Source organism: Solea solea, chromosome 10, assembly GCF_958295425.1.
Source record: "Solea solea chromosome 10, fSolSol10.1, whole genome shotgun sequence".
NCBI classification, from domain to species: domain Eukaryota; kingdom Metazoa; phylum Chordata; class Actinopteri; order Pleuronectiformes; family Soleidae; genus Solea; species Solea solea.
Genome location: NC_081143.1, coordinates 29,107,125 through 29,119,319, shown reverse-complemented (window position 1 = coordinate 29,119,319; position 12,195 = coordinate 29,107,125). Strand labels below are relative to the sequence as shown.

Here is a 12,195-nt window from a genome sequence, read left to right as displayed (position 1 = left end):
TGTCATTATGAGGACCTAAAGAAATTTTGCAGCGAGTCCCTTAAAGGCACACAATAAAATAACACAAATAACGAAAGACTTAACAAAACACTTAAATAAAACAAGAAATGTAAAACACAACAAAATATAAAACTTCAAGTATGTGATAATTAAGTGCAGTTTAGTGCATCTTAGTGAGTTCCCTGACAGGGAAACAAACTCGCGCCGCGGCGGTGAGAGCGCCGAATCCTAACCACTAGACCACCAGGGGTGTGAGTCCGCTGATTTGAGCACATCATCTGTAGGTGTTACCAAGGCAACGGAATTCAACTTCTTAAATATAGATATTATTATAATTATTATTTTTGCAGTTTTTTGTGTTTTTCTTTGCCACAATTACTGAGAATACTTCATCCATGGTATAGACATGGATAGACAAGTTACATGCATCTATGCATGTAACTTGAATATTCCTGTACCACGTATGTTACTTAATTTCTGTGTGTAATATTCAACTGTATACTGACTGAATATTGAACAAAATTCCACCTAATGTACATCAGCTGGGAATGTCGGCACATTTGAATATCATAGTCAAACTCTTTTGTTTCTTTCTTCAGTATACCTTATTATTCCATCTGGCGGGTGCTATACTAGATAAACAGAAAAACAAGTGTCCTACACATTTATAAGTTTATTCACACTGACGTCCCGTTCTGTGTGTTTTCAGACGATAAAATAAGGCAGATAGCTTCTTAAGCTATAGTGACAGCAGTCTAGGACAACCATGCTAGCTGTGCAAGCGTATTTATATTAAGTTCGTTTACATTGTTGGTGTCTGTATTTTAGATAAAACAAGCCAGCTAACTTTTAGTTGTAATATTTAATTTTTAGATTTTATATCCTGAAAAATCTGCCAGCAACGCCTACAACACACAATCATAAGCCCCCCCAAACCATTTGGTTGACTGGACTGGCACATGTCGCTGTGCTAATTTGTCTAATATTTGTGTGAGAATGAACACGTCATCAAATATTGGGCTTTCTTGATTTGTGTTGTTTCACTGGTAAATGATATACATGTGTTATGCTATTGCAATATGATTTAATTGAATTAAAACACAGAGACATGTGGCATAGATATGAAAATATTTATGGGTATTTCTTCTAAATGATTGCTTAGTTACATTCAGTTCAATCAAAATCAGTTTCTGTCAGCTGTTTTCCCATTTTACAAATATCTGGCAATGATTTCCTGATCAATATTATTATTTTTTTACCAACAAGAGGTGATTTTCTCCCAGACTCAGTTTGGTGGATTCTCAAAATGTTTGAACAGATGTCTTATTTTTAAAAAAAGTATACATGAATGCATGATTAAGATTGAGTGTGTAATTGGTTGGAGTGTTCTTTCAATAATTAAAACAAGCTTTCAGATTTTTCAGGTGCTTCATATGATTATTTTCTGGTTTCTTTGCTCCATATAACAAAGAAATCATTAAAACTGAATCATTTTGATTTGTGGCAAAACAAGACATCTGAGAAACAATCATTTGCACGTTTGAAAATCACTGATCAACATTTTTTCAACATTTTCTGGCATTATAGGGACCAAACAAGTGCTCGATTAATCGAGAAACTAATCGACAGATTAATTGATATAATGAAAAGAATCATTAGTTGCAGCTCAGCACACAACATAGCAACATGTGAGTATGAACAAAGTTTGAGTGCAGGCATTGAATGATCTGCAACTGTATGACACATTTTTACTCACAGTTTTCTACCTGCTAGAGTTTAAAAAATAATAAACCCCACACTATCAAACAGGTCAAAGTTATTAGCCACACGACTCGAGCAACAGTTGCAGTTTGCTTTACAGGTCAGTGATGTTTCAGAAATAAAAAAAGATTATCATGTCTTATATATTTTCCATGCAGGTGTAACTCCACATGTACAGCATATACAAATATAAGCTGTAAGTTATTTTTGGCCCAAATCTGAATTAAGTTGAAAGCTAAATGTTAAGCATCTTGTAGTAAAGATGCATCATGCTAATGTTTAGCATGTTAGCTAGCATAGTCTCACACCTGATAGAAATTTAGTGAGTAAAACAAGCACAAATAAAATGAAAGCCACATTGTGTGGACCCTCACAGCCACTGTACTGTCAGCAGGTGGCGCTATACCCAGTTTCTGGTCTCACGCATGAAGGTTTGGTCAATGTATGACATAGTTAGGGTTGGGGTGGCTCAGTGGTTAAGACCGGTACCCTGTGTGCAAAAGACATCATAGTCGCAAGCTCAACTCAACCCCTGGCAGGTTTTACTCAATTCCCTTGTAAGTAGCTTTGGATAAAAGCGTCTGCTAAATGACATGTGATGTAGTTACAGGCCACTCGCTGTTTTGTGGCTAATGGTCAAAATTCTCCAAAATTCCAGTGGTTGCCATGGCAACGCCCTTTTAAATCTGCAAGGCCTTTTGATAACTTTTAATCTTTGATGTGTCTCTTACAAACTGCCAGGTTTTTATGTTGAGCAGAGTTCATTTAAGAAACGTGCAAATCTTCCAGATGGACACCACATTCAAAATGGCTGACTTCCTGATGAGTTGAGGCTTTTTTGTTCGTCATGAAATTTGGTGCAACTGAGTTTCGGCTTTGTCCTACTGGGTTTTGCACCACTTTCAAGGATTACCCTTATTTTGTAAATAATGACAATTTTCGTCCATTTTCACCAATGTTTAGTGCCTCAAAAATGAAGAAACCATCAGAGTTTGTACTAAGTCTAAGATAAGTCACTCCAAATCAGTGTTTTTGAACAAGAGCTAGTGTGGCTAACAACCTGCTGATAATCCCCATTACGTTACATTTAAGCTAATTCAGTGCAACTACACAAAACACTGTGTGGCGATGGAGTGCGACGAGACACAAGGTCAAACAAAAGACATTCAGCACACAAACAGGTGCCACAGAGGTACACAATGCAACAGTATACAGGTATGACGCGGCTAAACACTGGTTAGCATTGTGAGCAGCAGGGTTTGACTCCAGGTTCATTAGAAAGCATTAAGTAACATTTTTGAGATTACATTTTCTCATATGGCTGTAAGCGATAGACATTGTGTAATTTAAGGGAGCACCTTGAGGCTAAATCAGTTTAAGGAAATATGCAACCAAAAAAACTCATCACGAGAACATATAAGCAATGGATGAATAATGAACAGTGTTGGGCTGTAACATGTTACTCAGTGTAATATTATTATTTTAGTGTGTAATTATATTTGAATTACTAAGAAATGCTGCTGTGTAACGAGATGGTGATTTGTGTTTTGTCCATCAGAGGCTACCTTAGCGTAAATGTCGTAAAAGCAGGGCGACTAAAAATAGTTGTTTTTGCTTCATATAACAAAGAAATCATTCAAATTAGCCCCAGCACTAACAGAAGTAATATATTGGGGTAATTCAACCTCTTAAATAAAGTAATATTACTTGTTAAAAGGAGTGATGAGTAACTTGTAAACTGTAGAGGTTTCCGTCTCTCCTTAACCTACAGACAAACACTGTCTTCAGTCTGCCACCTTGTGGTGACTGTTTGCTAAAACATGGATGAAGAAATCATAAAAAAATAAAAACATAAAATGATATAATCTCATCAGCAGCAACGTGACGTCTACATTGTGGTTTCTTGTGAGTAAACTACGCTCTGAGCAGTGTAAGGTGTTTTTCACAAAATACAAAATACAGTCAGTCAAAAGGGCAAAACTCAGGAGGCTCCTCTGAACAGCATTTACTTAAAACTACTTTAAAATAACCCCAAATAAGTCAGCCGCTCTGCTTAAATATATTCTATAGTTTAAAGACTGAGGCTAAGTATAATCTAGCAGCACAAACAAGCTGCTCGAGTCAGTGCAAACAAAGCAACGTCAGTGTCCAGTGTTTGAACTGCACATGGCAGAGTCCTCGCTCCGCCCTGTGGGCCAACAATCACACTTCAAAACCCTCACCAATAAATACACGAAACAAACGTCTCCACCGCGAGAACCATGAAATATTGTTTCAATGCGTTTGTGCTTTTTCTGCAAATGACTATAAAATAATGACCTGCAGACATTCAGTGTAACTACTGTTCTCTCCTGTTACTGATTTAAACATCATGGCTTTGGGTGGGGTTTCACTGGAACCTGGGCAGCTTGTTAAAAATGGCCCATACATACAGTAGAGTGGACTATATATACACATATATATACTGTATATATACATATACATATATGGCACAGAGCATCAGTGCAAATAAACAGCAGTCTTTCTCTGTTACACCCCCCCCCCCCCCCCCACCACACACACACAACACACACTAACTGCTCCTCCTACATGTTCACACACTGGGCTTTTAAGGTTAAAGTATATTCAGAGATCTGAGAGGAAGATAAATGAAGTGCCATCGCAAAAGAAGCCTGAAGTCAAAGTGGGCTGAAACAAAGAAAAAGCGCTCGGAACAGAAGAGCGTTCACACCACACACTGTGTTCCAGGTGCATCAAGCACGGGCGGAGGTTGGCACCGGAGGCCGGGGCGAGTCGTGCGGGGTGGGGCTCTCGGTCTCGGAGGCGCTGCTTTCGTCGTCCGTCTGCTCTGAGCTGTGATAAAGCATGAGGACCTGGGTTTTATGGGTGATGGTGATGGTGCAGGGGCCCTGGGCCCACGGCTCCCCGTCCACCTGCATGGGCATCTTGGAACTCTTCAGAATCAGCTGTAGAAGTGTGACAGACAGTGTTTGAGTATTACTAAAGCTACTGTCAGTCAAATCCTTGTGTTAAATACTGGTGTTGTGTGGGACGTCTGCCACTAGGAGTCAGTATCTCAGTCACCAGTTCGTGTGTGTGCAAGTGCACGTGTGTTTACTTGTGTATTCATGTCCTCTTTGGGACCTTTATTCTGGCATAAACACTGACCTTGTCAGGACCACTAGTCCTTATGTAGACCAGTACCTTTGGTCTGGACCCCACAACTTTGAGGGGCGTTTTCAGGGTTAAGACCTGGTTTTAAGGTTAGACACTTGTCCAAGATGTGTCCTCAATAAGATATAAAAACAAGTTTGTGTTTGTGTGTGTGGTGTGTGTTCCAGGTAATCCTCATGTTGTGGGGACCTATATTTGTTTATACAGTCAAAGTAATCCATTTTAAGGTGAAGACATGTTGAATGATAAGTATGAGGTTTGGGTTAGGATTAGGTCAGTACTACGGAGTCTTCAGGGATTAATGTAAGTGTGTGTGTGTGTGTGTGTGTGTCTCACCCTGACAGTGTGAGCCTGTCCCAGTCGTACAGGGTTGGCCAGCTTGACCTGGATCTGTGCACAGTGGAAGGAGCCAAACACGCCCACCACCTCCAGCAGGCCGTCATCCAGTCTGCGGGGAGAGACAGGAAACAGGCAATGCTGATCAATGTCGGTTGCCATGGTGACCTGCAGCACTTGTACTACCCACATCAGTAAGAGCAGCAGAGCATTAGTAACAACCGAGGACAAATTCTTGCCTCTGAGGGAACATGTTATTCTTACCGTGTGGGGGGACAAGGTTCATCCCCCATCCCCTCCCACAGTCTGCAGCCTCCACCCCAGTAACCGATGTTACAAACGATGATGCCCTCCAGACTGGGCAGCGCCACCCTCTCCCCATCCAACTCCAACTGTGGTCAGAAAACATATTTATCTTTAAATCAATATTTTAAAAACATTCAAACAGCATATTTCCGCCCAATTTCCAGTTTTTAGGCTTTAATCTCCAACAAATGACATTAAATGCAATTACAATAAATGATATTAACAATAATATTAATCATCTTTATTTAAATAAAAATATGCGTTATCATTTATAATACACTATAAAGTTGTATTACTTTTATCAGCAGACGCAGAGAATATGAAAACAAAGCAGAGGAAGATCTATACATTTGGCTAATTTAGCAATAACAATCAGTATTGTTACTACTTAACGTGTAATTCATTCATTTAAACTTAGTCAAACGTTTTAGAAGGTTTTTTTTTTTTAATCAGAATATCTGATAAAATAGAATATATGAGGATATTCATGACGATCCATGAGAACGTTCAGATGCCAAATGAATCTATAAATAACAAAAATACACAGAAATAACAAATCATAACCTGATATTGAAGCGATTATTCAATAATTATACATTTAATCTTTTGGATATTATTTGTGATTATTAAACCATTATATGGAAATCTGAAGCACATATCAGAAATCACTAGAGCTGCAGCTAATTCATCTGTCCATTATTTTCTCGATTAATCGATTAATCGTCTGGTCCATAAAATGTCATAAAATCTTAAAAAATGTTGATTGTATTCATCAAACCTCGAAACCAGGATGTTCTCAAATGTCTTGTTTTGTCCACAAATCAAAATGATTGACTTTTAATGATTTCTTTGTTCTCCAGAGCAAAGAAATGAAGAAAATATTCACATTTAAGAAATTTAACAGATCGGAAATCTGGTTTTAATCATGACAAAAAGCTTCAAACCGATTAGTAATAGATTATTCATCGATTAATTGTTTCAGATCTAGAAACCAGTAGAAAAAACTGGAAGAAAAACAGTCCTGATTTTATGTTACAGTAGTTTGTGTGAGCTGTTTCTGACCAAACAAGAAATAAGGAAGAAACAATGTTTCTAAACCAAGAAAAAGATAAATGGGAGAAAACTGACAAGTACAAACAAAAAAAATAATAATAAAATAATAATTAGCACATAAAGAAAACAACTTTACCTCAATCCTCTTATCCAGATCCTTACATTCCTGCACTAAACAGTCTTTGGTGCCATACAGGAAATACACGGCCTGAGGAAACAGACACACACACATCATCACATGATCACATCATCACATGATCACATCATCACATCATCACATGATCACATCATCACATCATCACACGATCACATGATCTCATGGTAGGGTGAGTTCAGGCGACATGTTTGTGTTGGTATTCAAAAACAACTAGATATTTGCACACGATTAGCATGTGGAACCAGGAAGTGGGTGGGACCTTGTTGATGATGCGGCTGGAGAAGAAGGAGGGCGTTTTCTCGCGGTGTGTGTGGAAGTTAAGAGCCATCAGAGCGTCGGGTCCAACAGAGAAGTAGTTATTCATGAACTGAACCTGGAGAAGAAGAAGAATGTTAACATTTGTGGATAAAACACAACATTTTAGAACGTCATCATTTCAACATTTTCTGACAACAAACAAATCATCGATGAGTAACGAACACAATCGATGGATTCATCAATTGTGAAATTACTGTTAGTTGCAGCCTGAGTGGAATATTTATCAGCTACTGCAGTTTTAAAAAATAAACTTTAGTTAAAAGTTATTTATTCAACTGCCAATTATTGTAAATGACACATTTCATTTATTCAGTATTTAGTTCATATATTTTCTTTATTTAGAATTCCATTAGCGTTGTTCAATAACTGGCGAGTATAATTTGTTATGATTAAAAGACACCACAACGCGACATTATCACTCACACAACAGCTGCAGTAAGAGTGAGCACTGAAATATCAATTTAATTTTTTACACTGACCCACAAAAACATTAATGTTTATTTGTAATTTCAATTATAAACCGTCTCTAAGGCGATATATCACCACACAACTGATTATGATCTGATTCACTCCCCACAACAATCATTAAACAGATTATTGGTTAAATAAACGGGCAAAAAAAGAATAATTTGGCATCAGTGATCAGTCATTGGCTGCCCTGATTTCTAAAAATTGGCATCAGCCACAGAAAAACCCATAACAAAACTAATAATAATAATAATAATAATAATAATAATGATACTATAATATCCACAGAATGAAAGTAAATAAAGTTCCTCTATTACAGTTGAACGTGGTCACAACAGAACCTGAACGACGCGATAAAAAACAAGTGAAAACTCGTTAAACTCACCTTTGGTTTTCGGAAATAAGCTCCTTTTGAAGCCACCTGCACTTTCCACCTGAAAATGATGTTTGTGCGTCATTAACAGGAACCAATAGAACTCACAATCCATTTACACCATTTGATTTCTTTACAAACTCCATTTCTCCCAGTGTAAGGACTGCTCCACGTGTGTGTGTGTGTGTGTGTGTGTGTGTGTGTGTGTGTGTGTGTGTGGAACTGCGTACATTCTTGACTGTTCTGCTGAATAAACTGCTCGTGTTTCCACCTGCAGTCACAGCTTTAGTCCCAGTGTAAAGTGTATCGTCCCACAACTCACCGGGTGAGAAACACTGACCAACGATTGGTCAAAAAAGTCTCGGTCATTTGCTGGATTTGCGTCGTTGCTATGACAGTAAAACGGCGCTCACCTGTCCATTTTGACCACCTCGGCGTCGAGGACGTTACGAAGAACCTGTTCCACGGGGATTTCCCCGGCATACCCGTTCCCCCAGCCCAGAGTGTTGGAGAGGTCGTTTCCTGTCCCCAGGGGAAGGATGGTCACTCTGGGAAGGAACTGGTCTTGACCCTGACACAGAAGACTTGGATTATTCACTGTGCACAGGAGGAGGCGCTAGACTATGTTTGGCCTCAACAGGAGAATTTAGGATGCTTTTTTTCCATTATTATTTTAACGTATATGCAGAGGCTATAAGAACACACGTGAAGTGTCTTTACTTTATAAACACAGAGTATTCGACAGTACTCACAGTACTCAACGAGTAAAATCAGACTGAATTTGTGAAATTTGTAAAGTCACAGTTCAAAGTTCACTTGCCTCAGTTTTATCAACAAAACGAGGCACAATTATTGATACTCCTGTTTTTTAAATAAGTAAATATTTCATATGAATCATAACTTTGACTCAACGACACATAAGAAGATGAAAAACACTGAAGATGTGACGTATAAACAGTTGTGTATCATTCAAGAGTCTTTTATTGTCATGACGAGGACATGACAACATTTTGCAGCGACTCCAGGCGCACACAGAATAACACAAAATAACCCAGAATAACCCAGAATAACCCAGAATAACACAGAATAACAAAAAAATAACCCAGAATAACACAAAATAACACAGAATAACAAGAGCGCTTAAATAAGACACAAGGTTCCACAGTAATTCACAGAGGGTGGCACCTGCGGCACAGATCCGTGTCTCGTGAGCACTAAGGGTTAACATCCATCTGTAAACATGTGATCACTTCAGGAAAATGTCGTCATCCAAAAACCAAGTGACTCTTGAGTCTCACCTTTAGCTTCATGGTATCTACGGCATCCAGCACCCAGCCCACCGTGCCGTCGCCTCCACAGACCAGCACCCGGACGCTGCCGGGGGGCAGGAGGGTGCACAGCTGCAGGGCTTTGACAGGCGTCAGTTCAGACAGGTCAAACACCTGGAGAGTCGACGACAAGAAACAGCAGTTTCACTCAACAACAACAACAACAACATCAACAACAACAAAAAGTGAAGCTGCACACGCTGCACACCGACCTGCACTGGGTTGAGAAGCGTGCGGAATTCTCGCAGCAGAGCCTCCCCCATGTTGTTGCCGCTGCGAGTGTTGGCCAAGACCAACACTGGAGTCCAGCCACTGCCGCAGGAAGACGCCAGCTGCAGAAACACAAGCACCACAATTACGTCAAACGGCACGGGAACATGTCACAACACTATCGGCGCGGCCGCAGAGTCTCCGGCACCTTGCTGAACTCGTCCGGCTGCCGGCGGCGGAGTTTGTTGACGCGGTAGAGGTAGTGAGGCGGGATGATGAGGCAGTGGAATTCACCCAGGTCACACTCGTCTGTATCTGCCAGGCTGTCCATGCAGTCATCATGCACCGTGGACTGACACCACACACACCTGACACAGGGACACAGGGACACAGGGTTGTATAAATAGTCAGGAAGAGTCTAATTCTAGCTTCCTGTTTACAAAAGCACAATGGTCAGTTCAAATCTTTATGGGGCCCGAAGCAGAATTTCATTTGGGGGCCCCTCCCACCACCTGGGAGTAGCCGGTGCTTGGGCTGAACGATTGTTAATAATGTTCAATAACTGTGACTATTTTGAAATCGTGATATTAAATAATTATTCTCATTTTCATTTGAATTTTAAATGATGATTACTGTGCAAATCTGTGACAAACAAAGATGCTTTCTTCAGAATCAGAATCAGAATCAGAAGAGCTTTATTGCCAAGTACGATTTGCACATACAAGGAATTTGTTCTGGTGTCATTGGTGCATAACAAGCATACAAAATTTTAATATACACAGTATATAAATGTTTTTTTTTTTTTTAAAAAGATGAAAAGAGCACTACAGAAAGAGCAGTCTCTAAGTCTCTAAGTCAGTATTTAACAAAGAAGTATTGATTATAAAATCACAGTGATTCATTATTCAATTACGGTTGTTATTTACACCACAGTGGTGAACATAACAACGATCAACAGAACATGTAAAACATGTTCTGTTGATCGTTGTTTAGGCCACAAACTCAAATGTTAATGTTTGTGTGTCACTGCAGAAAAGAAACTAGAATTATGTTAGATTTACAGTTAGCTTTATTTGCACACACACACACACACATTAGTGAAAGTGAATTTGACCCCTGCATTTAATCCACCTCAGGGGAACCCGACCCTTGACCTGTCCAGGGAATTCAACCGACCCTCCAGTTACGAGCCCAATTCCCTTCCACTTGTCCATGACCTCCCACATTCACATTTAAGATGCCTGAAACTCAGATGACTTGTTTTCATCATGACAAAAACATTCAAACGTTCAATCGATTAGTAATGATTAATCGTTGCAGTCCTACCTGAAGTCGCAGAGCTTCGGCTGCGTCCCACACTGCTGTTTACACGCAGCACAGTAACTGGCGAGGGGGACGTTGCCGCGGACCCAGCGGTGCTCCATGCCCCCCCCCCCAGGCCTGGAGGGGGCCATGATCTCCTTGCACGGCAGGCTCCGGTCGGCCCGGCGCAGGCACTGCTCGTCGGCGCACACGCCGCAGCAGTCGCAGTAGGCGCCGTGGAGGATGTGCTGCGAGCACACGCAGCAGTAGGTGGGCTTGGTGAACAGGTCCGTGTAGTGCCAGCCGTGCTTGCTCTTGCGGAAGAAATCCTTCATGTAGGTTTTCCGCTTGGAGCGCTGGACGCTGCACCACAGCGTGATGAGGACCGGGACGACGACGGCCAGAGAAGTCCACAAGAGCAGGGTCCACTCCTCCCGGGAGCCGCTGTCGTCCTGCGCCTCATCCCGCTCCTGGTTCATCGCTGGAGCGACGCTAACGAGCGGAAGTGTGTGAAAAGGCGGAGAGCTCCGTAAACACACGGGACACGAAGCACCTCTCCTCCGCCACGCTCATGTCCACGCACTCAGACGGGACGTTGACACCAATGCTGACCGAAATATTAACATGGTTTACGGGGAAAGCAGATGTAAACACGGACACGACGTGGTGCCTCTGGAGCCACAAGCTAACTATGCTAACCTAGCATTCATCAAAGAGTACTTTAATGTCGAGATGAGTCACTCACCGGGCGGGAGAAACGCGCATGCGTACAGATGTTAGCACACGTTTAACCCTCTGTAATCTGCCAGCTCTGTGTTTTTGGACTGTATCTTAAAGTTTATCTTAGATTATAATATGAACGGATTACACTTTGCTTCTCCTCAAAGTGACACAGCAGCTAAATGCAGCTAGCATGCAATATGTACATATCTATATATGTGTATGTATATATATATATATATGTTTATATATGTATGTATGTATATATGTACATATGTGTATATAAACATATATGTACATATATAAACATATACATATATGTGTATATACACACATATATGTATATATACACATATGTGTATATATACATATGTGTGTGTATATACACATATGTATATACACACACATATGTACATATATGTATATATACACACATATGTGTATATATACATATGTGTGTGTATATACACATATGTATATACACACACATATGTACATATATGTATATATACATATATGTACATATGTGTATATATACATATGTGTGTGTATATACACATATATATGTATATGTTAATAAATGTACATATATGTATATATATGTACATATATACATAATAGATATACAATAACACAAACAGTATAAATGTGACATGTTTGAAACTTTGACAGCTGAATGTAATATGTGA

At 40.0% G+C, this 12,195-nt stretch overlaps 1 protein-coding gene across 1 annotated transcript; it reads right to left on the bottom strand.

Annotated features, from left to right (window-relative positions):
• Positions 1–1,116: 1,116 nt before the first annotated feature.
• On the bottom strand, positions 1,117–11,703 carry dgke (diacylglycerol kinase, epsilon). The gene is made up of 11 exons (XM_058641071.1): positions 10,811–11,703; positions 9,693–9,852; positions 9,487–9,606; positions 9,245–9,388; positions 8,360–8,517; positions 7,959–8,007; positions 7,047–7,160; positions 6,767–6,838; positions 5,536–5,663; positions 5,272–5,383; positions 1,117–4,727 (listed from the first exon to the last, which is right to left on the bottom strand). Exons 1-11 carry the CDS (start codon positions 11,263–11,265, stop codon positions 4,515–4,517), a joined length of 1,725 nt encoding a protein of 574 aa, XP_058497054.1. The 5' UTR covers positions 11,266–11,703; the 3' UTR covers positions 1,117–4,514.
• Positions 11,704–12,195: the final 492 nt, after the last annotated feature.